This window comes from Macaca thibetana, chromosome 2, assembly GCF_024542745.1.
Source record: "Macaca thibetana thibetana isolate TM-01 chromosome 2, ASM2454274v1, whole genome shotgun sequence".
Classification (NCBI taxonomy): Eukaryota; Metazoa; Chordata; class Mammalia; order Primates; family Cercopithecidae; genus Macaca; species Macaca thibetana.
In genome coordinates this window covers 116,844,135-116,871,577 of record NC_065579.1, presented here as the reverse complement: position 1 = coordinate 116,871,577, position 27,443 = coordinate 116,844,135, and the positions used below count along the sequence as shown (strand labels likewise).

Genomic DNA, 27,443 nt, shown 5'->3' with positions numbered 1-27,443 from the left:
CTTAGACTGAATTGATCGTGAATCTTTCCTGACCAAAAGTTTAGTCCTTTGCTAAGTTTGCAATTCCAAAGCAGTATTTAAAATGTAAAGGAGAAGGAAACAGCAACTTGGGCTTGATTAAAGACTATCATGATCATTTTTCTCTGATGGCCTTAAGCCAGCTAGATATTCATATACCAATTTAGAATTAATTCAGAAGCATTTCTGGCAACTCTATGTTGTTGCCAATTGGCATAAATTGCTCCTAAATCAGATCTTTCGATACCAGCCTTACATGTTCAGAATTTTTACTAAATTATATTTGCTCCTTATTCGTTATTTATTTTCTCTTTCGGCACCTTCCATTTTTAAATGTGGGTTGGTGGTATTCTCTTCCTGGCAAGATCATCTTCAACCTTGTTTCCCCTACAAGTCAGTTTCCTCAGCCCCCACCCGCACCCTGGTTAACTCTGTTCCCGACTGATTTTCTTGTCGAGGACCTTTCCCTGGGGGTTATGTTCTAGGCGCTGGAGTCAAATTCAGGGTGCACTTGGTTCTCTGTCCCAGCATCATGTGCTCGTGTGAATGATCTGGGGCAGTGGTTCTCATATTTCAGTGTACATTAAACTCATCCAGAGAGCATCTGAACACCCAGATCAGTGAGTCTCACCCAGGAGTTTCAGATAGGTCTGGGGTGTGGTCTAAGGATTGGCATTTCTGACAAGTTCCCTGGCAATGCTGATGCTGCTGGCTGCTCCAGAGACCACACTATGAGAACCACTGATCTGGATACTCAGTATGTAAACCTGACGTCAGGGGAAGAACTCAGGTAGGAAAGATGGCCCCCTTGGGGAAGACCTGGGTTCGGTGTTCAGAAACCTAGATTCTTCCCCTGGCTGAGCTGAAAGCTGGAGTTTGACAAATTACTCAACCTCTTTGGGCCTCAGTTTCCTTATCTGTAAAATGATAGCACTATTCTAGTTTTATTCAGGCTGTTTTTAGTGGCACAATCTGTTTTTCAAACCAAACCAAAAAGGCCAGCATGTAACACACAAGTACAGCTGCTCTGGATGGAGAGGGGAGGAGGGGGCCTAGAGTCCAAGCTGCCAGGTTGCCCTCTGCTCTGCACTTCTTCACTGCCCACCACCCACCTGAGCTGCTCTGGAATATTTAAACAATCTCTTAGGCTTCATAGAGCCCACTTTAAAGGCCCTGTTTTTGGTGATCTCAAAAGTTCATTGAGATCCCTTTGAGTTCATATTTTCCAGAATCCTGTTCTTCCTTAATTTTTCTCCCCTTGGAGCTACTATTTTTAAAATTGAGATATAATTCACATACCCATGAAATTCATCCGTTCAACATGTGCCATTTAGTAGTTTTAGTTTATTCACAAAGTTAGGCGGTCATCACCACAGTCAATTTTAGGACATTTTTATCACCTGAAAAACTGAGTACCCATTAATTCTCACTCACCTCCGCTTCTCCACAGCCCTAGGTAATCACCAAAATACTTTCTGTCTGTAAGGATTTACCTGTTCTGAACATTTCTTATAAACAAAATCATACAATATGTGGCCTTTTGTGTCTGGCTTCTTTCATTCAGCATAATGTTTTCAAGATTCATCCATGCTGTAGCCTGTATTGGTCGCTCCTTGTTAAGGCTGAGTCATATACTCCATTGTATGGATATACCACACTTTGTTTATCCGTTCGTCAGTTGATAGACATTTGAGTTGTTTCTATTATGATTAATGCTGCTATGAACATTCATGTACAAGTTTTCATGTGGACCTGTGTTTTCAACTCTCTTGGGTACATACCTAGGAGCAGAGTTGTGGGGTCACATGGTAACTCCGTGTTTAGCTTTTTGAGGAACTTCCAACTGTTTTTCAAAATGGCTGCACCGTTTTACATTTCCACCAGCACTATATGAGAAACCTGATTTCTCTGCATTTTAGCCAATATTCATTATCTTTTTTTATTGTAGCTATCCTAGCTATATGTGTATGAAGTATCTCTTGTAGTTTTTTATTCATAGTGATGTTTAGCATCTTTGTATGTATTTATTGACCATTGCATATTTTCTTTAAAGAAATGCCTATTCAAAATCTTTTGCCAATTTGAAAAATTGGGTTATTTGTCTTTTTATTGTTGAGTTGTAAGAGTTCTTTATATGTTCTGGATACTAGACCATTATCATACATATGATTTGCAACTATTTTCTCCCATCCTGTGGGTTTTCTTTTTCATCTTCTCGATGGGATCCTTTAAAACACAACAGGTTTCTTTTAAATTAAATGAAATCCAATTGATCTGTTTCCCCTTAAGTCTTCTTGAGATGAACATTTTCACTGAGTTTTCTAAGGATGGCGATAGGCCAGGGTGCAGGTTGATACAACAAGACTGGTCTTGCCTTCTCCTCAGCAGCTTCTGCAGTCCCTCTCCAGCTTGATTCAATAATAGCCATGTTTCAAAAGTTCCCACATACCTGGTCAGATGGCAAAACAATTCTGCCAAACAAACCAAGTCACTTTGATCTGGGCTTTTTTCTTTTTGAGGTGGGGGTTTAGGGAGAGTAGTGGGAGTGGGGGAGTTGCTGTCACAAACTTCACTGAGAATACAAAAAAAGGTATGGAGCAATTTCTCAGGGGAAAAAAATGCTTTCACATATTATTACTCTCCAATTTCAGAGGACCTGGGGACCTCCTTGACCAAACCATAGACCCCAGTTGGAGACAGAGGATGAGAAAGAACAAGTTGACCTTTATCACAATGGTGGACCCTTCTTTTGTCTTTACCACTAATCACTTCTGGGCTAAGGTAGAATGACCTTAGCTTGACCTGGGAGTCTGGTTTTATAGAAGAATAAGTTGTTTTTTGGTTTAATCATGGCATCCTATGGACTCCATACCTTAGCTGCCAAACAATGTGTCATCATTTGCTGAATGAAAAATATAGCATGCAACACACAACCTGTGGGAAGTATGTAGTTTGTTAAAATTGGGTATTAAAGTCCCCTAATTCTGGATATAAAATCAGAAAGTTGTCTTGGACTTGCAGTAACATTTTTGACATGAAACAGCAGTGTCTATTTCTTTCTAGACATTGTTCTATTTGATAAAGTAGAAAAGACTACCCATATTCTCCCCATATGACTCAACATAATTTTTTTAATGAAAACAAATAACTGAGGCTTGTAAACATTTCTTGTTTCTCCCAAAATAGCGCGTGCACGTACACACACACACACACACACCACACACACATCTAGACTAAATATCTTTATTAAGGGCCCATCTAAATAATGCATCCTAGTCTGTGATTCTTATTGTAAGGCTGTTGGTTTTTTCCCAAGCCATCCTAGAGAGAGCTATTTTTTTTTTTTTTTTTTTTTTGAGACGGAGTGTCGCTCTGTCGCCCAGGCTGGAGTGCAGTGGCCGCATCTCAGCTCACTGCAAGCTCCGCCTCCCGGGTCTACGCCATTCTCCTGCCTCAGCCTCCCAAGTAGCTGGGACTACAGGCGCCCGCCACCTCACCTGGCTAGTTTTTTTTGTATTTTTTAGTAGAGACAGGGTTTCACCGTATTAGCCAGGCTGGTCTCGATCTCCTGACCTTGTGATCCGCCCGTCTCGGCCTCCCAAAGTGCTGGGATTACAGGCTTGAGCCACCGCGCCCGGCCGAGAGAGCTATTGTGACATTTTTCCTTAGTATAATTGAATCAGCGACACTTAAATGACCAGCTGTGGGAAATGGGGCTGCTTCTTTGAATGCCAAGTGGTTGAGAACAGGTGAGAATAAAGCTAGCTTGACTTAATTGTCTGTAAATATGTACTTCTTCTAAGTGGCCTAGCACAGTGGCTGTAACCTTAATCAGAACTTCAATGGAAAGTCATATGGAAATGTTTCCTCCTTGATTTTTCTCACTTTGTAGAATGGGAATATTCATCTCCAAAGTAAAGCTGAGTTGCTAAAATGAGATTTAACAAGAATATCTGGAAACATCCTGGAACTGGGATAAGAATAGACGAAAGTCCAATGTTTTATGTAGTCTGCATTTCTGAGTATGGGATATGAAGCCCATATTGTAGACCTAGCTACTAATACCAGCCTCCACCTGGGTCCCAACTCCCTCAACCTGCTTTAGATTAGATACTGGCCAGGTGATGAAATCTCCAATTTTAAGATCACATCCTGGATTTCATCATTGGGTAATATCACATCGAAAGGCAGCTGCTGAAACATTTGTTAAGCATAGTTTTCCATCTTAAATATTTATTTTTTTCATTAAAATTTGTGAAGTACCAATAGAAGGGAAATTGTGTATTAAATAGTTTCTCACTTGGTCTAGTGTGTTTTCATCTCATTTCCAAGGTCAGATGGTCTTAACAGAAAGACAACATACACACAATCTGTTCTATGACAAGGCAAAATGTGTAGCACAGGAAGTCAAGTGGAATGATTTTCACACAGTAATTGTGAATTTGCAACTCAGCCCATCAGAAGCAAAAGTGAACTGACCAAACTTTCCAGGCCATTGAATATTAGTAGTTCCCTCAGGATATAATTTAGGCATATAGGGCAAGTTAATCCAAGAAGGCCAGCAGAGGCCAGGCATGGTGGCTCACACCTGTAATCCTAACACTTTGGGAGGCCCAGGCGGGCAGATCATGAGGTCAAGAGATCGAGACCATCTTGGCCAACATGGTGAAACCCCGTCTCTACTCAAAATACAAAAAAATTAGCTGGGTGTGATAGTGCACAACTGTAGTCCTAGCTACTTGGGAGGCTGAGGCAGGAGAATTGCTTGAACCTGGGAGGTGGAGGTTGCAGTGAGCCAAGTGCCACTGCACTCCAGCCTGGTGACAGAGCGAGACTCCATCTCAAAAAAAAAAATTGGGGGTGTGGGCAGCAGAGAGGACTGGAAAATGGTAAAGCTCCCTCTTTGTACCATATCTGGATATTCAATCAGACTGCAAGAGATTTTATAACAACATTGTCTAGTAGGAATGTTTGGTAATTGAAAGATGCCCCAGTGGTATATATACCACTTCACGGAGCTTCACATCTGCACAGAATAATATATCTCCCAAGAAAGATCAAGGGGTGAAAGCAGAGTTCTCACTATTGCTCCAGAAAAGCAAGTTAATCCAGTAAGTCTCATGTATCATGGAAAACTGGCAAAAGGGATTCACGTATTCTGTAATAACTTGAATAGGAATAGGGGCTGCTTTGATATTTACCTCTTTGCTACATGATAAACAGAGTAATTATTACCCTGCTCTGCTATCTTCCCCAAAGAAGATTTTCTTTAAATTGAGGCATAATTTACATACAATAAAATATAGAGATTTTAGGTGAGTTTAGAGAAATGTATATACACATGCAACCACCATGTTAATCTATTAATAATAGTAGTAGTAGTAATACTGCCACATAGCAGTTCTCAGTTTCTATACCACGTTTCCATGCATTGTTTCATTATTTGGTTAGGTGAATCTGATGTCTGTATTCACAAGTTATAGTTCTAGCCCCACTGCAAAAATGAGGAAATAGACCAACAGAGATTGACATGCTAAAGTTTCCCCTGGAAGGGAGAGACAGAATAATCATATCAAAATACTTTGTTTTATAAGCAGAAAAAAAGAAATGTTCATTATAACAGAAGAGGAATGGAGATGATAATATTTGTATGGAGTGAAAGGGAGAGATAGTGGGACTGCCTGGAGAAAACATTAAGGCCAAGTTTGGCATGGAAGAATTGAACTGGGAAGAGGTTTCCATAAACCATCATATTTCCATAAGCCACAGTGTCTCAACCATGTCTCCTTATGAAAGAGTTTGAGGTTCCTAGCTCCTGAAGAGAAACCTTATTTCTCTTGGGAGAAAGAATGACATCATTAACTCCTCAGAGTAAGACCCTAAATCTTTGTTGATGTGTGGAGAACAATTACTCTTGTCTCTATTTGCCACTTCAGCCCAGTTTTTCAAGAGAGTGTTTTGTTTCTCAATGATGTTCTTCTTTGCTTGGGGTAGAAGGCCCTCATTTTGTATTTCATATTATTTTGCACACGGCTAGCTTTTCTGATTTAGTTTATTCCCATAATTAATAAATGTGAATCATTTATAGCAATGCAAAGAAAACCTAGACGAGTGAGGCAGTCACAAGAGGAGGAAAAAGTAAGCATGTGATTCTGGATCTTATCTCAAGACCTAAAAATGAATTTGGAGCCCTGTCAATTTTCCTGAATTCTTTTGCTCTGACATCTTTCTTTGTGTTTCTAGCAAAGAATTCTGCAGATAATTTTTTTGCATTTAGCTTCAGATTTATGCCACTTAGGAGTAAATTCCTTTTTGAATCTAGCAGTATAGCCAACGTGGGTTCTGATTCAATGGGACTACAACATACAAGCCATTTGCTGTATTGTTTTTCCTCTAATCAATTAAAATGAAACTGGAGGAGATGACTAAGTGATAAGACTCTCTCTCTCTACCCTTATCTTCTACTTGATGAACTTGAATAACTAATAATATTTGAATCACAATGACAGTTGACAAAATATTTTCACATCTAGACTCTCACTTGATCTCCAAAACAGAGACTTATGAGTCTGAAAGCATGACTGCCAGGAAAGGGCTCGGGCACTGGTTTTTTAAATAATAATATTAGCATAGACCCACTAAAAATCTTTATACAGGGTTGGCTTTGTTCCCGTTTCAAAATCAGAGTTTCTTACTGGTTTCTCCCTTCTCATTGGCCCAGGATGATAGTATTATTATCTCTTTTGTTTGTTTTTTTACAGATAAGGAAACTGAGTTAAATTTTCATAGGTAACATGACTTCCCAACTTTGCACTGACACTTTATCCAGGTCTTCCAATTACAAACAAACCTTACCTATGATTCTAAATGGATTTACCTAATTCGCATCCCTTTGCTCACTCTCAATAATTCCGATTGCCAGTTATCAGAATATTAAACCACATTACTATGGCTTGTATCCGTATGTTTACATAGACTTTTGAATATTTTATTTAATTTTTACTTTCTCATGTGTCCTTTTGTCCTAATTTTTATTTGCACTGATCCTTTTTTTTCTGTTCCTAATTAATCATCCTTCTGAAAGTTTGCTAAAACGTGGGTAAGTGCATTTTCCTTTTCAAATAACAATGTTTTGCATTGTTATTTTTTGTCAAGGAAATATGGGATAATTCAAATGGATACTAAAATGATCTAATAAATGTCAAGGAGCTGGCATATAATATTTTGTGTTGAAATCACTTTTCCTTTTTCCCTGGCATTTACAGCGGATTTTTATTTGTGTGGGGGTTTGTTTTCACATTACTGTTTAAATGTAATTGACAGGCACAGTTAGAGAAATTTTAAAACTTAGCAGTGGTCTCAGGGTAGGCTTGAATACTGGGTCTGCTTATCCATGAATGGAGAAAACGAGTGGCTTGCCACAAGGGTTCAGAAAGAGACACTTTGCCTTTACACTGAGTCAAGACTTGGAGATAAAACGAGGAGTTCTGAGGTATTAAGCCAAAGAACCTGAGGGTTTCAGAATAGTTTTTACAAAATTAGTCACAGTGTCTTCATCAAATTCCCTTTGGAAAGGAAATCTACTACCTAAGCCACAACCCCCAGCAGTTTTCCAAAGATAATTTTTAATCTCCTGTGTTAAATTATTACAGTATCTTGCTTTGTAAGATCCAAATCAACACACTGCTGGGTCATTAAGTCATTCATGTGTGCTATTTGTAAAAGAGTTTATGTGTCTACACACATTAGAGGCATCGAAAGCCTTAAGTGAGGAACAATGAACTTGGTAATATTTTTTAAAGCTTCGGATTTCTCTCCATCAAAGAACTGGAGTCAGGATCTTACAGATATTTCTGGGACTAAGGAAATAAACTGGGTCTGCAGGCCAGGCTGTATTTATAAATTATGTTGTCTAAAAATTACTGACGGATGCAATGCCATCACCTCCCAAACATGCTAATATTTGTCTTTCTGTGTTCTTAGCATCAATACCATTCAAAAATAGACGAACTAATTGAAGAAACTGTTAAAGAAATGATAACACTCTTGGTTGCAAAGGTAACCTCCAGCTTCAGGTGAAATGTTTCATTGTGAACACTGCTTTGTTATGTCTCCATTTCCATTAAAATGTAACACGTTAAAAAGTTGAGCTGGATACTTGCGTCTCTCAGGAAACAAGATTGTACGTCACCCAGCCTCAGCTCTAAATGATTTTCCGATGATCTCGAGCCGTGTGAAGATAAATTGATGAAGTGGCATATGTTAACTTAATAAGAATTTGTCCCCAAACGTCGCGCTAGGTTATACAGGAAATGTTTGTTTTGTTTTTCAGCACTGACAAAGTTAGATTTTTAAATACAGAAAGTTAAACGGTAATAAGGAATTCTGCCATCATGAAAACCCCTTTTCCTCTAGTTTCACATGCAGTGAGAGTCATAATAAAACATAAAAGTCAGATAAAGCTATTTCAGTCACCCTCATGAATTATAGAATTTTAACTAAGTAATGCTGAATGGGAAGACATTTATATTTGCCAGTGCTAAACTTCTGTTTCCCCCAAATTACTGATAAAATACAAATAAAAATAGATTGGATTAAATGTAGTGCTAATATGTAACGTAGAAACTGCTTTGCGCAGTTTTGGATTTTAAAAAGTGCATTTAATATTATCGCATGCTATATGCAACTCAATAATATTTTGTCACTTTGCACTTCTGTAACACTCTATATTTGCAATCACATAATAATGAAGAGAAAGCCGGATAAGTCAAATATTTCTATGTAAAGGCAGTCTATTCCTTTCTCCGAAGGCGGGAATCAAATAATAGACTGCAGAAATGAACGGAGGGCTCGATCCCAGCCTTTATGTGGTTGGGAAATGATGTACTTTATGGTGAACAATTATAGTTTGAAATAACATTTTTTTCTTTTTTGCTGTTTTTCTAGTTCGTTACTATCTTGGAAGGAGTGCTGGCAAAATTATCCAGATATGATGAAGGGACTTTGTTTTCTTCGTTTCTGTCATTTACCGTAAGTAAAGAGCTTCTTTCTTTCCTGGCTTTTGTTTTAGTTTTTGGTTTTGGTTTGGGAGAGGAGTTATGTTGTGTCATTTTGTTTTGGGACGGGTGTGTGTGTTAATTACTGTCAACTATTGTATAATATTAACACTATGTGAAAAGCCAAACATTTCATAACAGCAGGTAATCCAACATCATTTCTATATCATTTGTAAATGTACAATAGGTGTGTATTTTTATGAACACACACACACTTTTCAATATGTATGCATCCGAAGAGTTGCCTACCTAAGCCTACCTTAGCTAGCTCTGGCAAATGACTTAATGTGGGCCACCGTTTCCTCATCTGTAAATGAGAAAAATTAATTTTAGAGTTTGTAAATGAAGACCTGCACACAGGCCTGCAGATATGTTCTATACGGTCCTGACTGTGTCAAGTACGTTCTTCTTAACTGAATTGCCTACGTTTAAAAATCAGGAGAATTCACAGAAAATTCTGTATTTCTGGGGGTGCCTGCTTAGCACGCTAGGTGCACAGCAAGTCTGCTGGAGCTGTGTCTTGGGGGTCTTTGACTGGACATGTGTTTACAGTTTGCTATAACTCCCTCCTGGCTATTTCACTCATTCACATACCTACCTGGGCTTGGGAGCCATTTAAGTTTACAATTTCTGGGACATATGATCTCATTATTTGCAAATTCCAAGAGGCTCTGATTCTGTGCCAGAATTGGGCAAGGGCATGGAAATGAGGTAGCTAAGGCTGGGCGGAAACCAGCCTTATTTTCTACGGATAAATGATCAGTGGAGATGGTTGCTATAAATGGGCTGCTTCAGGGGCCCAGTTCTCCCACTCTTCCCGATGCTAGGCGGGCACCACAGCTGCATGCTCCCTGCCATTTCTGACAGCAGGTTCCTGCTGGCTCTGAGACTAGCTGTTTTCCTCTGACACTACCATAGGAAAGGGAATCAATTTAGGACCCACTGCCTATGGGTCTTTAAAACAGCCTCACTGTATGAAGAATCTCCCAGATAGTGATTGAATGCCAAGACAAGGCCCAGCACAGGGTAGTGGATAGCACATTATCGTCCTTGGAATCCAACAGAGCCAGGCTCGAATCCCATTGCCAATGTTAACAGCTGTGTGATCTTTAGCAAGTGTCTCATCCCCTCGGAACCTCAGTTTTCTCATTTGTAAGGGAGTGCGGGACAGATAATATCTTCCCTAATGAGCTATCATGAAGATAGTAATGTAGGTGAAAGAGCTTAGCATAGGCCTAGCTCATAATAGATTTCAATAAATGGCAAGTATTATTTTTTAAAAGTAACTAATATGAGTATTATAAAATGCAAACATACATGCACACAACTTCTTTCCAAACAGACCCTACTTTGATCTTTCCCCAACCCATACATTAATATTTTTGGGAACTCAGGGAAATACAGACAGAAAACATTTAAAACAGTTTCTTCTGCTATGCAGTTCTGACCTTCCCAGGTATAAGGATTGAATTCAATCCCAGAGGTGTGATGGCCCCCATCCCTGGAGCTTTAGTGGAGAAGGTGAGGTGGGAAGGGGATAACGACAGTAGGAATTCCATCCAATTTCACTCTATAGAACCTCCTATAATGTCACAGCTGAAAGGAAACCTATCCAACCCAATCCTTTGACAAACAAAGCAGCCAAGGCCCAGAGAGGGGAGTGATTTGTCTAAGGTCACACAGCAATGGGCGGAGTGGGGACAGGAACCATTGTGTCCTGCCAGCTTTCCCCCACCACTGAGTGGCTTCCTGGAGAGAGTGGGATTCAGCTGGCAATTGCCTGGCACTGGAAGGCAGATGGGCAAATGAGAGGGGAAGATTCATAAAGAAGGATTCAGGGCACATGAGTGGGAAATATTAGACAACGTTTCATTCCTCAGTGAAGTCCTGGAAATGGTGAAAAGAAACAGAATTCAATGCAACATTTCTGAAAAATGTTTCCCTGACACCCACAGAAGACATTGCTTTCTTTGCATCTTCATTTTGAGCAACTGTTTTTGTTGCATTGGACTTGAACCTGTAAAACCCAGGAGAGCTCCTCTGCTCTTTACTGAGCAGAATTCAATCCACCAAGGGCCCCACCCTAATTACTGGCCTACCAAGAGGACTATGGGAAGGTGGTCCAGGGGCAGTGATATCAAGAACAGGGCATCAGGGAGTCTCACAGGAGGGTTAGAGACAGGACACCCAGAGCATCCTATGCAGAAGTGTTCAAACTGAAATTCCCATCCCCTCATCTCCCTTTTCAGAGACATTTTGCAGCCTCACAGCATGCCTAGCAAAGGCAGTGGAATGCAGAACGCTTCGGTGCCTGTTGCTGGGCCTGTAACTTCCCTCCTTAGTGACACTTCTCCCACACACTTGGCCACCCCAGACCAAAAGCACCCACTTATCATTTGCAGCCCGTGTTCTCATCTCCTGCCAGTATTCCAGTATTAGAGAAAGTGAACCGTGTTTATAGGTGGCAGGAATATCTCCACACATGGATTCTGAGTTCCTGCCCAAATTCCAAATGGCCTTTGAAGGCTTCCATCAGCCCAATTGTGTTAATTCCCCAGGAGTCGAGTGGAAGTAAAAGGGTTGAGCAGAGGCAGCAGGTATATTGTGCAAAGAGCTTGAAACCTGTGAAAGAACCAGCTGTGAGTCCTAGGACCCTGTGCAGAGGCACAGAGATAGTGCCGACGCTCTGGCATGAGTTCCTTAACTCCGCTCCCGTTTCTGATTCAATTCTTCAAGTATTACTGTGCACTTACCACGTCCCCACCTCAGCAGGGCTGCCAAGGATGAGCCATGTGCTCTGCCCCCCAGAAAGCTGACGAGTATCGACAAATATGCCACCCTTTCCCCCTCTTTCTCCCGCTGAGCGCCTCCTTTCCTGGGTGGGCTTGTTTCATGGTCCAAGCCAGACATTTTGGAAAACGTCTGCAGTGGCACGGAGCAGGCAGGAATATTTATTTCTCGTCTCCATCTGCATTGCTTCCTCTCTTGGAGAGGAGCTGGGGGGAGGAGGGAGGATGAGATGTGGCTTCTTCGTGCCAGCCCGAGAGGCGCCCAAGCGCACCCTCCTCTCCTCCCTCACCAGCTTCAGCAGCAGTAGCAGCCTGGGATTTATGGAGGCAGGCGCCTTTCGAACTTTTGAAAGATCAGCCCAGTTGGAAGACGCAATTAGCAACTATCTGCCCATTTCCCTTGACTGCAAGATGTGCTTTTGCGTGGGATGCCTGTTTGGAAGGGTCCCTGTCTTGTGGGTAGCCACTTGCTGTTCTTTTAGGAGGCCAAGAAGAGGGGCAAGCAGGTACCCATGTTCCTCCCACAGAAAATGACAATGCTTTCCTCTGTCCTCTGCAAGTGTTAACAAATATGCTGGTTCTGGAATTCATTCATTCATTTACTCAACTTCTGTTTACTGAGCACCTATGTGTCATGTGCTGTGCTAGGTGCTAGCGACACAGCAATAGGCCAGAAAGGTGTGTTCTCGGCCCTTTTGGGAGCTTACATTTAGTAAAGGAGACAGGCAATTAAAAATGAAAGAAAATTATCCAGTGGGAGAAGCGTTTCCACAGGACATAAACTGAAGAGCAAGAGAAAGTGGGGAGGTGATATGACTTCAGCTAGGATGCTCAGGCAAGTTCTCTCTGCAGATGACATGAGAGACTTGAGTTCTCAAGCTTGAAGGAGTCAGCGATGGATACAGAAGAGGGGAGAATCTTCTGGACAGAATAGCAGCTGCATTAGCCAGGAGGCAGGAAAGCAGGAGGCATTTTTGCAGGATATTCTAGAGGTCACATAAACATGGTTTAGGGATTAAGTGACTGTTGAGGGTGGAGACTTGACTGCAGAGGGCAAAGGTGGAAAGCTTGAGAACTATGATATACTGAAGAGCTCAGCTGAGCTAATGGGTCCTAAGAGTCCATGGGGTACAGTAAAAAAGACAGCACAGGGTAGGGAGAACTGGGATGGTAACCCAGCTCGGCCCCTTACCAAGGAGCTGTGTGACCTGGAACAAGGGACCACATCTTGGCTTTTAATTTCCTTCAGTATAATATGGTGATGGTTATATTAGATGAATTCAGAAGTCTAAAATAACTATAAGAGCTACAGCTCCTATTCCTTAAACATTCGCTAAGTGCCTGGCACAAAGCTACCTGCTTTAAATGTATTTTTCCTGCTGAATCCTCAGAACAATCCCATTCCAACACTCTTCTGCAGATGTTGAAACTAAGGCTCAGAAGGGTTAAGCCCCCCCCACCCCAGCTCAGGTGAATTCTTCCTTCACTAAACCCTGGGGCCCCTGCAGAGGAATAAAGATGTAGGAGTAGCCCAGGCCCCACCTCAAAGCAGACAGAACCTTTATCAAGTTCTGTCTGAACTTTATATCAAGTCCTCTGAAGTCCCTTAGAATTCAGACATCCTCCTCCAATCAAACAAATCCATTTGAGGTGGTCACAACACAACATGGAAGCCACTCGCAACAGGAAGAATAAAACCTATCTTAGGGCTGTCAGGAGCCTGAAACCTACCGTATGTCCAGTCTTCTTTGTCTTAAGTTGCCCTCACTTGCTCTGTTTTCCTTTTACCAGCATTTTGATTGTCTTGCCACCTGGAAATGAAACAAAACAGATACGTTTCTCCCCACTAGCATTTGTGAGAAGAGTTGGAGTTTGTGTAAATCAGTAGCATCGACTGCTTTTGTGCAGAGCTCTTGATGCCATGCCTTAGAACGAGAATCCCACCTGCGTCTAAAGCCGGAACTGGATCAATGAAATTCACTTCTGTTCACAGAACATTTTGGTTAAGAGGCAATCTGAATTCTAGAATGGGGTGAATATCCCTCAGAGTTTGTTAGTATTTTCTCTGATGGCATTTCACTTATGCTTTGGCTTCAGGGAATGTCCAGGGTAGGAGAGACGGCTTTTTACAGTGTGAGTTGATGATGAGTGATGCAGACAGAGGTTTTGGTTCACCCTCCAGAGGGTAACATCACCAGATTATTCACTGCCAAATACATGTAATTTTTAAGTCAATTGGCTTCTACATTTCAGAGTGGAGGTGTCTGCCTTGGACAGAAGCACCAACTGTGGTAGTAGTAGCTGGCGTTTATTGAACACATACTATGTGCCAGACACTGTGCTAAGTGTTTGCATGCATTTTCTCATTTGATCCTCACAATTACTCTATGCAACTGATTTAATTATCATCCCCATTTTATAGATAAGTGATGTTGAGTGATTTGTCAAAGTCACATAGCTATTAAGACTCTACCCTAAATTGCTCGTTTATTATTAGAAAAATGTTATTCCCCATAGATACACAGAAATCTGTAGGTGAAGTCAGTTAGTGGCTTTTCCAGAAACTATCCACTAGCTGATACCACTTCTAAGAAAAAGAGTCTTCTGTTTTTCATATATTACCAGCAAAAATAATTTATAAAGATTTTAGTCAACAGCCAGCTATTTTACTGTAACACTGAAGTAACAGACTTTCAAAATTCCCCACTTCCTTTCTGCTGTCCAGATAATCATTCATTTGACATTAGTCCTTCATTCTATGCCTGTTTATGGAGTGCCTACTATGTGCTAGACACTGGGGGGTCGGCGATGAATAAGACATAAAATACTGTTTATTGGACATTTGCATGAGGGAGATACATATTCTCAATAAGTAATTTACAAGCATGGTGATTACTCAGAAAGAGAGAGTAACTAGTGCAGTGCAATTAAGGACCAAAGGGACCCAACCTCATCTGGGAGACCATTGAAGGAAATGACATTTGAGCCAAGACCTAAAGAATAAGTAGAGTTTTGCTTGGCAAAGGAGAGAGCAAAGAGTATTCCAAGATACAAAGACCTGGAGGTAAAAGGGAAGGTCTAGTACACTTTAGGAACTATAAGTTCCTTGTGACTCAGGGAAAGGCCAGGCCAGAAGGAGAGAAATGGCAGAGATGGAGTTAAAGAGCAATCAGTGCAGGAGCCTGATCATGAAGGAGCTTGCCTGTGGTACAGACTTTAAGGGTTTTGAGCAGGGAATTTACCAAAATCAATTCAGCTGGAGAAATTAAGACAGGTCACAGAGAGACCAGCTCCCTGTTATAAGCCAGCTGGGCTTATTGGTCTTCTGAAGTTGGAGCTAAGGGCCGCCTTCCAATGGAAGTCACCATTTATTTCTTCTAAAGTATTTTGTTCATATGGGCCAACGAAAAAACGCTGCAGTTTAAAAACTTAGAGAACTCTAAAACACTGATCTGCCATATCTTCTATCAATTTCTTTCATCAGCCACTCCCTAGTGTTTCAGAATTTGACATCCCCTTTGGGGTCTGTGACAGATCATTTTATTGCCTAGTAGGACATCCTTATTTCCAGTTGATGCCATGAAAATGGAGTTAACAATTAACACGCTTGCTGTCTGAAGCAACCCTTCAGAAGCTTTACAGAAGAGAAAAGATAAGTATCCAAAGTTAACCATTTCACTTAATACTGTGTAGTGAACAGCTGGATATCATTCAAAACAAACGTAAGACAGACACAGTATTTTCTCCAGGCTGTGTGGTCTGAGTGACCAGGTCACAGAAATGCTAGCTACAAAAGAAATACCTAATGAATGTGGGTATTTCTCAGCACTTTGGGAGGGAGAGATGGGCGGATCACCTGAGGTCAGGAACTTGAGACCAGCCTGACCAACATGGTGAAACCCCATCTCTACTAAAAATACAAAAATTAGCCAGGCATGGTGGCAGGTGCCTGTAATCCCAATTGCTTGAGAGGCTGAGCCCGGAGAATCACTTGAACTCAGGAGGCGGAGGTTGTAGTGAGCCAAAATCACGCCACTTCACTCCAGCCTGGGCGGCAGAGCCAGACTCCGTCTCAAAAAAGAAATAGAAAAAAGAAATACCTAATGAATAGGTACATGGCTTCAAACAGGAAATAGATGTCATGAAATTAACTATAGATTCTATGCTGACCTCCAAATCACATGCAGTGGGAAGCTTATCACCAGAAAGTTAGAGAGTGATTAAGATAAAGGTGTGACTGTGAAGCCCAGACTAACAGAAACATAGGCAGGCTATTGACCGTTTCTCAGCCTTGGTTTCTTCATCCGTAGAGTGGGAATGCTGATAGCTGCTTCAGAGAGCCACTGGGCTAATAAGAGATAAACAGTAGGCCTTTCATAACACCTGGTATATAGTAAGTAGGTGCTCCATAAATAGCCATTCTTAGCCTTACTGTCAAATTATTCAAAACTGTAAGAAAGTTTACATGACCCTGGTGCTTTTTTTATTTTTATTTTTTAAAATTATACTTTAAGTTCTGGGATACATGTGCAGAACGTGCAGGCTTGTTGCATAGGTATACATGTGCCATGGTGGTTTGCTGCACCCATCGACCCGTCATCTACATTAGGTAATTCTTCTAATGCTATGCCTCCCCTAGCCCCCCACCCAGCAACAGGCCCTGGTGTGTGATGTTCCCCTCCCTGTGTCCATGTGTTCTCATTGTTCAGCTCCCACTTATGAGTAAGAACGCGCAGTGTTTGGTTTTCTGTTCTTGTGTTAGTTTGCTGAGAATGATGGTTTCCAGCTTCATCTATGTCCCTGCAAAGGACATGGACTCATCCTTTTTTATGGCTGTGTAGTATTCGATTGTGTGTATGTGTCACATTTGCTTTATCCAGTCTATTACTGATGGACATTTGGGTTGGTTCCATTTTCTTACCAGTTCAGTCTTAGCATACCAATCATTTCTCCTGTAAGCAGTCCAAACTATTATCCATGACAAGGTCAACCAAAACTCTTGTGACTTATATTTTAGCACATTCTTGCATGCAAAAATTTGATTCATCAAAGACATTTTTCCATTATGTTTAGTGGTTTTTTTTTTTTTTTTTTAAGCATTTTGTGTTTTATTTTAACACTAAAAGAATTTTTTGGCCAGACGCAGTGGCTCACACCTGTAATCCCAGCACTTTGGGAGGCCAAGCAGGCAGTTTATGAGGTCAGGAGATCGAGACCATCCTGGCTAACATGATGAAACCGCCTCTCTACTAAAAAAAAAACACACACACACACACACACAAGAATTAGCCAGGCCTGGTGGCGGGCGCTTGTAGTCCCAGCTACTAGGGAGGCTGAGGCAGGAGAATGGCATGAACCCAAGCCAAGATCGTGCCACTGCACTCCAGCCTGGGCAACAGAGCGAGACTCCTTCTCAAAAAAAAAAAAAGAAAAAAAAAAAAGAAATTTTCATTTTTACATAGTCTCTAAAATACCTCTTTATTAATCAAAATGTTTGCTTAACTAGAATTGAATATCTCATTCTCCAAGCATATTTTGGTTTGAATCAGGTTTATTTCAGTGTGCACTGAGGTTTCTTGTTTTTCCAGTTCTGCCACTTCCTAAAGTATAATCTTAGATTGATTAATCTCTGACCTTAGTTGCCTAATCTGTAAAATGGGAACCATAAGACCTGCATTATGTGGTGTGGGTAGAATTAAATGAGAAAATGGTGGATTGGAGTAAGTATTTGATACTTGTTAGATATTGTGATTATTGTAATTATTAGTGTGGTTCTATCACTGAGCACAAATGTTAGCATCAGTTACTCAATCAGCCGCTACTGTATGTAAATTACTGAACTAAGAGTGGTAGAGAGAGATTTAAAACAAAAATCTTACTCTACTGTCTGGAAGTTACTGTCTAGAGTGCATTCAATAGAAGGAACTTTCTAGACTTTCTGGTTCAGTGTTTCCAGTGATATGCTAGAGTCTGCTTGGCTCCTACCTGCTGGTGAGAGCCACTTCTCCTTTTCTCTTCCTATGTTCAAAGTTAGGGATGTCACATTGGTAGCCTAAAACTGACCACAGCAGGAGTGTTTTACTGAAATTGGCAAACACTCTATTACTTATATTTCAGTATATTATTATATTGGGTTTTTTTTTTTTTTTGAGAGAGAGATATAGAGAAAGAGAAAGGAAAGAGAGAGAGAGTGAGCCTTTCAGAAACTAGCATACCACTGAGTGTATCCCAAGTGTAGGATATGTACCACGTGGGACCTTAGATGCTGCCGGTGTTAGATGCTCCAAAAATTCATCATTAAATAAGACCAATCACATTGTGAGAGGGTTATTATATTTCTAATTCCCTTTTCATCTTTATCCTTATATCAAGAAGAAAGTTTCCATCTGGTGCTTGTTTGTCTTTCACACCTTTCTAAAAATCTCAATTTTTCATTTGTAACAGAGGAGGGGGAGGCTTCAGGATCAGGACCTTTAGCAGGCAACCATGTCTACCCAGAATTTGCTACCATTATTTTAGTTATATTGTATTTATTTTCACCCTGGCTTTTTTTGTATTGAGAGTGATATTGCTTTTTCATTTATAGTAGTAATATGTTTCCCTTTATAATTAAGTATTTTTAAAGTGAGCTAGTTTAAAGAGAAATAATAAGTAACTATAATACAGATGGTTCATGGGTTGTAGCCAAAATCAGGAAGGTGTATTGATGCTGCAAGTCTGGGAAGTACTGGTACTTTCTAGCCACTCCATTTTGCAGTTGTGAAAACTGAGACCAGAGAAGGAGAATGACTTGCACAGCTAGTTTAGTAGAACTCAGACCTCTTAACTCATCCCTTGAGCCTTGCAAAAATCCTCTCTGGGATTGCTTGTTTTCCTCACTCTACCTGAGAAAATGAAAACAAAAAAAAAAAAAAAAAAAAAAGAGAGAGAGAGAGAGAAACCAAACCACTGTGTTACAAACCTAGGCTATGATAGATAAGTTGTCATTGGCAGCAGTGACATAATTTATACCTTCAAATTCAGGCTAAAGCAGCCTGCAGGAAAAGTCAAATAAGCTTACATGTCTGCTTGGAGATCTTACAAAATTAGAACTTTCCAATTTGCACTTCCAAGTTTCTCTCAAAACAAGATCATGTCACAAAAATCAACGAAATGGAAAAGCATACAATGTGGCCATTAGGAGGGCAAACCCTGGAGTCCAAGGGAACCATGTTTCAAATACCAGCTCCATAATGTCACTAGTTGTGGATCTTTTAAGAGGTCGGTTAACCTCTCTAAGCCTCAGTTTCCTCATTTGTAAGCGATGAGAATTTCATGCCCACCATTGTGAGGGTGAATTCCTGATAAATTGCTTAGCCTTGTGCTAGGCAAAGAGTAAGCATGCAACCATTGTTAAGTACAGCAGTGTTAAGAGGGTAGATCTGAAGGAGCCCTTGGGCCTTGGAAAAATCATCTCTGGGAATGAGGGATTGGGACAGAAATGAGGAAAAGGAAAACTGGAAGGAAAAACAGGTCTACTTCAATCAGGCATCTGTTCGGAAGCCCCAGGGGGTGGGGGGTGGGGGGAGATGAGAACAGACACTTCCTGGATCTAGTCTCAGAGCACAGTACCCTGAACAACAGGAGATGAGAACAATTCTCATCGTTAATGAGGCTGCGGCTCCTAATCGGAGCATGGAATAGAATGCGTTTGCTTAATAGAGATCATTTCCTTGCCTCTTGCCCAACTCCCCAGCAGTGCCAGCAGCCCTTTGTTTCATAAAAGGTAGGGACTTTGAGGAGTGTGGTGGGATGGGCTGTAGGAGGCATTACTACCCTCATTACTATGATAATAGTTTAATCACAATATTTATGCACATGCACAGAAGCCGTGCAATCCACCAGTAGCCCTGCAACTCAGTTTTCATGTTCTTGCCTAAGGATGCTTTGTAGGAAAGCCTGGACTCTCTCTCACCTTCCCATGGCCCCCTGTGAAGCTCTACAGCGGTTCACAGAGGTCATTTCAGAATATTATCCTTGATGGTTACAGTTATATATATGAGGTCTTTTTTGTGGTCAGTGAATATTATAATACATTTTGTTGTTCAAAATACTTCCACAGTCATGGTAGGACTTTTCCCTTCACACTTTGTTAAACTGTCTTGTGAAAAGGCAGTGTAGGAACAACCTGATACAGTAGGGAATCCTTTGAAGTCAGGCCCACCCACTAGGGTTCAAATCCTACCTCTGCTACTTCTTGACTGTGTGCCCTGAGGACAGCAACTTATCCTCTCTGAGCCCAGTTTCCTCATTTGTAAAGGGAGGAGACAAGTTCTTAGAAGATGTGAATAGGACACTGTAAATGAGGTGTTCAATCATTGGTAAATGCATTCATGATTTTACATAGGACTATCAGTTATTAAATATTTCTGTATTGTTCATGAGAAATCTGAGTAGTTCATTGCTTTTCCCAAGGTCACATAGACACTAACTGAGAAAGTAGGAGTAAGAGTCAAGACTTGGTCAGTATTCTCTTTTCCATTATCTGAAATGTTTTTAACGCTGGATCCATTTATAGGCAACTTAGAGAAACCTTATTTTTTAAACATCTCAAACTTTAACTCTTTTTTTTTTTTTTTTTTGAGACGGAGTCTCACGCTGTTGCCCAGGCTGGAGTGCAGTGGCGCGATCTCGGCTCACTGCAAGCTCCGCCTCCTGGGTTCACGCCATTCTCCTGCCTCAGCCTCCTGAGTAGCTAGGACTACAGGCGCCCGCCACCGCGCCCGGCTAATTTTTTGTATTTTTAGTAGAGACGGGGTTTCACTGTGGTCTCGATCTCCTGACCTTGTGATCCGCCCGCCTCGGCCTCCCAAAGTGCTGGGATTACAGGCTTGAGCCACCGCGCCCAGCCTCAAACTTTAACTCTTTTCTTTCAAATGGGAATCAAATTTTGAAAGCCAGTGATCATTTTTCAAGCGGTGGACATCTGGTGAGCTACCCATGAGAAATTTTTGGTGTCAGCGTTCCCACCTCTGTAAAAATGGCATTTATAAACTCTGGCCTTCTTAAAAAAGGAAGCAAGGGACAATGGCCTCGTGATGTATGTGCGTCCGTGTAGCATTTGACCCAGTGCTCATATGGAAATAGTGGCTCCCAATTGGCCCAGCACAGTATTGACGTTCGGTAAGCAAAGAAGATATTTTAGGCCCTCTGGTGACAGAGCCCTGGGAATCCATTGTGCTGTCTATGATTCCAGATACACCTCAAGGGTTGTGTTTTTCTCCAGTCCTCAGAAAGTATTGGAAGGGGCTTTCACTGTAATTGTCACTTGGCCCCAGGCAGAAGCCACTGAGGTTTGCTCAACTGCTCACCCGCACACGCAGTCCCAGTACATCCACCCACTCACACATTCTGTCTCACCCAAGCAGTCGGTCCCTCAGTTGGCACTTAAAATTTATTCAACTTCCCAAGATGCACTTAGAGCATCCAGATTATGTATTGAGGGTTGTTTCTGTTAGGTTTTGGTTTTGCCTTTATAGAGGACATATCCCTAAACCATGATTTCATCAACCAAACACCTTGAGAAAGTTATCCTGTGAAAGATACATTCTTCCTGCAAAATCCCTTTCTCCACTAGAATTGAAAATTGAAAATTCTATCACTTTTGTTCCTTTTTTCAATAATTTTTATTGAAAGTCATATCGGCACATGGTTAAAAAAAAAAGATACAGAAACATTCATAATTTTTTTAAAAAAAGACACGGTTCTCTGTCCTACTCCTTTCTGCTCTCAATCCCTTCCTTCAAAAGGAAACTTTTTAACAATTTTTTAACCCCTGGAGTGCTAAGTACTGTTATTATTTTTGTTTATTGTTATTATTTGGAGATAGGGTCTCACTCTGTTTCCCAGGCTGGAGTGCAGTGGCATGATCACAGCTCACCGCAGCATCGAACTCCTGGGCTCAAGTGATCCTCCTGCCTCAGCCTCCTGAGTAACTGGGAATATAGGTGCACACCACCACGCCTGGCTAATTTTGTTTGTTTGTTTGTTTTGTAGAGGTCTCCCTATATTGCCCAGGCTGGTCTTGAACTCCTGGTTTCAAGCAATCCTCCTGCCTCAGCCTCCCCGAGTGCTAGGATTATAAGCATGAACCACTGCACCCAGCCTTTGTAGTCATTTCCTGATTGGTCAATCTTAATGATTATTTGACTCCCTACTGTAATAGAGCTTCAGCTCACTTTACATCACCCACTTCTCCTCCACTCTCCTCATGTTACAGTTATACCAGTATTGTTCTTCCTGTCTTGGTACCATTATAACTTTAAGCTGTACCCATCCACCTTCATTTCCTGTTTCACCCACGAAATGAGACTATGACACCCATATCTTTTTTCTTCTCCTGCTTCCTCCTCCAATTTCATTTTCTAACATAGGCATTCTTAACTCATATCACTTAAATATGCAATAACCTATATTTATGAGTGTTCCTTGAGTCTAGACCAGCACTGTCCAATAGAACTGTCTAAAATGGTGGCAATATTCTGTATCTGAGCTGTCCAAAATAGTTGTCACTAGCCACATGTAGCTCTCAAGTACTCTCAACTGTGACTAGTGCAACTAAAAAGTTGAATTTTAGTTGTATTTTCTTTTAATTTATTTAAATTTAGGGAGCCACATGTGTAGGGTCAGACCAACCTTAATATATACGTACAATTCACTAGAACAACCTGATTTTCCAGCAGAAATGACAACGATTGCTGGCACATAGTTCTTACTATGCCCAGGGACTGTTCTAAGAACTCAGTCAATAACTCAATAACCTTATGAACAATACAATTATCCTCATTTTACAGATGAGGAAAATGAGGCATAGAAAGGTTAGGTAACTTGTCAAGTAAGCGGCAGAGCTATTGAAAGTAATGGCAAAAACCCCGATTACTTTTGCAGCAACCTAATGGAATGTGGCCCCGTGCAGTCCAGCTTGAGTCTATGCTCTTAACCACTTCCCTATGAATAGGCTGGGCTGGGGCTGAATGTCTGATAACTTGGTGTCTCTCCATGTGGCTTTTTTCTCTCCAAATGGGATCTCATCCTCCTGGGCTTCTCCATGTGGCTTGGGTTTCTTGCAGCATGGTAGTCTCAGGGTAGTTACATTTACATGGCAGCTGGCTTTCAAGACTGAGGAAGCAGAAGCTGCCAGACCTCTTCAAGACTAGGCTCAGAATTGGCATGGCACCACCTCCATTATATCCTCTTGGTCAAAGCAGTTGCAGACCAGCCCAGACTCCAGGCAGATGGAGGAATAGACTCCATTTCTCAGTGAGGGAAGAGCATGCGCCTACGGGAAGCGAAAGAATTGATGGCAAGCATTTTTGGAAACAAACTATGACAATGTGAACTGGACTTCAGGTCTATATTCCCATGCAGAGAACTCCACAGACCCGTAGTGGTCTCCAGGGATCTCTTTTTATGAGGTTAGGCCTGATAAGCCAGCGAGAAATAGAATCAGAGAGAAGGTCTACAGCACACCTGGAACATGGCCAGTAAAGAGGAGAGGAAGTAGAATAGTCAGGCCTCTTACTGCAGGATAAGTCCCACGCTCTTACCTGAAGCATTCTAACCTTGAAACAGAAGCAGCACACCCAAGTTTCAGATATGTAAAGTTTAATGACCCCAACCACTAGGGGAACAGAGCCCAGTCAGTGCACTGAAACCTGACCAGTCACCACCCTTGGGAGGTGGAGGGAAAAGGAGTATAAAAATAATAGCCAACACTAATTAAACACATACTGTGTGCCAGGCTCTATGCAAAGATGTTTCATGTATTAGCTCCTTTAACCCTTTACATGAAGTGAATGAATTAATACAGGGAAAATGCTTAGAATAATATTCCACCTGTGGTAAGCACTTGAGAAACTCATCTTTTTAAAAATTAATAATCCACACAACCACCCTATAAGGAAGAACTACTGTTGTTATTATCATTATCTCTATTTTCCAAAAAGTAAGCTGATGCTTAGAAAGGTTAATTACCTGGCCCACAGCTAGTGGGTGATGAAACCAGATGCCAGATCAAGCATCTGTCTGCTGATCCCAAGCCCTTACCTTGTATGCTGCACTAATTAGGGTGTACCAAAACAAGAGACCCTTTAAGCTCTTCTTATACAGGCACCAAATACCAGTTCCTTTTGAACTGATCGTGCCTAGTGGTACTTTCTCAGTCATCCTATAAGAGTGCTACAGCTCAAATACCCACCGTAAGAAAGTGCTAGAAACCTCTAACCTCTACCCTGGGTACGAGTAAAGACTGCCATTCTCTAAAGTTCATTCATTCAACATATTTTTATTGAGCCACTACTATATGCCAGGCAGTGTAGACACTAAGGAGAGAGAGCACCTACAGTCTAGATATGAGGCTGGTGAGAGATGAAAAATCAAACCAACAGATGAAATGATTTTAGGGATGGTACTGAGTAACATTTTTACATGCTGAATTGCCTTGATGCAAAAAAATCTACATTTCCAAATTGCTTGAGTTAGGGAAGTGGAAAAGGGAGCAAAGTAGCATCATTAACCTTGCAGCAGAAATGTCAAAGGCCAAACATTGAAGTAAATTTTGCTAGCCCTTTGAAATGGTGGTGTGGTCTGCAGTTTCTAGGCAAAGGACAAAAAAATTAACGCAGAGCTCTTGTGAAGTCAAACAGGCAGGTGGGAGTCAGCTCATGCAGAGAATAAATCATTTCCTTGTTTTTTTCCTTTTTTTTTTTTTTTTTGGAGAGACCATGGGGCGCTCGGGCAGTCACTAATGCGGTGGTATCTGTTCAGACTTCTTTCTTCTTCCATCTTTGAGTCTTACCCACCAGATTTCTGTTTGCAAAAAGGGCCTAATCCACTTTTTTTTTTGTCTGTGCATTGATTTAATAGTATCAAACCCCGAGGTCCTCGTGGTCTGCACCTGGGTTGCTTTTTCCCCTAATGAAGCAAGAGAAGTGGTTTAAGCCCCTGCCGCGCTCCCTATCAAAGCTGCACAATGATTAACTCAGGTCCCCTTTTTAGGGCCAGGCAGAAGAAAATCCCTTAGTCATCAGCATTGTGAAAATCCCAGAATGGTGAGTGTTCAATGAAAAGATTACCTTGGGCACCTGAAAAATAATGGAAGAGCTCAATAGAGAAACCATTAAGCCTGTCTACACTGGCTAAGTGAGGTGGAGGGTCGAGGTAATTAGCTGGGACATTCAGGCCAGAGTAACTATTTTGGACCTTCTGCATTGACTCAAATGTATTCAAGTCCCTCATACATTTTTTTGGGGGGGGAAGCTATTTAAGGTTACATCTACATAAACAAGAAAAAAATAAGACTTAAACATAACTGGTTAATAAAAGTGGTTTGATAGTTTTTTTAAAAAAACTGAATAATAGGATAATAGGCAGCTTAGGGAATGGGAGGTCCAAAGCTGTAACTTATTAGTTGTGTGCCTTCAAGCCAAGTTGCTTATCTCTTTAAGCCTCAGTTTCTTCAACTGTAAAATGGGAATATTAACGGGATCCCCCTCAAAAGGTTTTTGAGGCAGAAATCATGGAGCACGTTCATCTTACAGCTCCTAATGTGGCACCTGTACATAGTAAGTGTTCTTTGTTTCAGGCACATGAAAACATGAATAATTGCTCACTGACAGCATCTCCTCCTAATTTTATCCTTAGCCTCCATCAGCCTTTCTGGATTTGTGTCTCTTTTTCTAAGCTTTTTCCAGAACTGGCTCTATCTGGAGAGTTGGGGACAAGAGGGTTCATGAATGCTGCTAGAGAAAGGATATGGGTTGTCCTACCAGAAGGGATGGTCAGAAAGCAGGGAGTCCCAGGAGATGAAGTTCTGCTGAAGTCACAGTTCTTGCTTCTCCTTTGAAGGCAGTTGAGACCCTGCTCAGGAGCGATGCCAGACCAGGTATCTGGGGCAAGCCCTACCCCCTCCCCTTTGTTTCCTGTGCCCTAGGGTACATGGCTATGACTTGATCCCAGAGAGTAACGGATTGTGTTGCTGATTATAACCCAGGGCACTGGCCTGGGGAACTGCCCTCTCACTTATGCCCACACTCAATCATACTTAGGGAGGAGAACAGTTCTTCGCTGTCAGCCTCAACATTTAGAGGGTAAGTTCTCAGTGCATAGGGTGTCACAGAACTGGCAGAAAGTATGCCAGATGGAGAATCAGCTCAGATACCTGTTGGTAACCTGGGGAGATTCCAGCATCCTTTTTATAGCAAGAAATTGCCCACAGGCCAGAGGTGGAGAGTGAAACTGACTATCACCACCTGGCTGAGGAACATGTGCTTTGTCTACACTGGTAAACCAGTATTACCAGTAATCAAGATAAGCATAGCTACATTTAGTTGAACCCTTTGAGTAGCGTTATTATTGTCCCATTTACAGAGGAGGCTCAGAGAAATTAAGTAATGGCTACTCACCAAGCTAAAAAATGGCAAAGCTAGAGTTTTAACCTAGCTAATCCTGAACCCATTCTCTAAGCCACTTCGCTAGATTTTAAGTTAAAAAAGAAAAGAAAATTACACACACACACACACACACACACTCTTTTAACAACCATTGATGGAAAAAAATACATAAAGACAAAAAGCTACTATATTATATAGTGCTTTTAAAGAAATTTGTGTTTTATTCATCAAAACAATATCAATTATAATGTAAAATAGTCTTGTACAGATGGTGAGAGCTGTTGGTTATTTGATCTAGATAGTGCCTGGTGCATGCTTGGATTTTCTGGCAATAATTCCAAAGCTCTAGTGGGTCGGGAGAATCTGGTCATTCCCTACTACCTAGAGTATAGCTGGCAAAAAGACATATTCCTATGGATATGGATAACTTAAGAAAAGGTGATCCTTAAAAAGGGAGCACTGCTGACATTATACAGGAAAAGATTCTGATCCTGATTCTGTCAATTTCTCCACTCTGCTACATTTATCTACTGTAAAGAATGTAACTGGTGACAACTTCCTACCTCTTAAGGGGACTTGAATCAGAGAATGAAAAGCAGCCTTTGAGATAACCTCTCATGTAGGTAAAGAAACAAATACAAAGAAAAGAAAAGAAAAACAGGTCCAGAGCCTTCTAACTAGCCTCTGCGTGAGCTTCTCCAGTGAGGTGGAGGTCTCTATCACCAGACATGGCCAGTTCCTAACTGGACTGTGATAGCTATTTAGACCTTTTTCTAGGGCCCTGTAATTTTACACATTCATTCTGATTCTATGCTCTGGAACCATTGTGAACAAATTCAGTTCTTCTGCACTAAAGCTCCTTAATTAACTACATGAATATTATGATTTTCTTTGCAATTAGCCCATCTTTTTCTAGGCAAGATGCCTTTTCTTTCGCTTTCCTTATAGAATATACTGCCAGACTCCCCCTTTTCCTCATCATCAACGTCTTTCTTCAAGTTCAATATCCAGCAACTGGGTATGTAGCTCCTGCCTGTAATCCCAGCACTTTGGGAGGCCGAGGCAGGCAGATCACCTGAGGTCACGAGTTTGAGACCAGCTTGGTCAACATGGTGAAATCCCATCTCTACTAAAAATACAAAAATTAGCTG

The 27,443-nt window shown here is 41.2% G+C and overlaps 1 protein-coding gene across 13 annotated transcripts in view; it reads left to right on the top strand.

Moving 5' to 3' along the window:
• Positions 1-27,443, top strand: part of CADPS (calcium dependent secretion activator) — a 483,238-nt gene that overhangs the window by 405,136 nt on the left and 50,659 nt on the right. For all 13 annotated transcript variants that reach the window (XM_050781204.1, XM_050781210.1, XM_050781212.1 and 10 more), the window contains 2 exons: positions 8,002-8,076; positions 8,965-9,048. In XM_050781204.1, the coding sequence (XP_050637161.1) occupies positions 8,002-8,076; positions 8,965-9,048 (159 nt within the window). The remainder of the gene's footprint in view (positions 1-8,001; positions 8,077-8,964; positions 9,049-27,443) is intronic.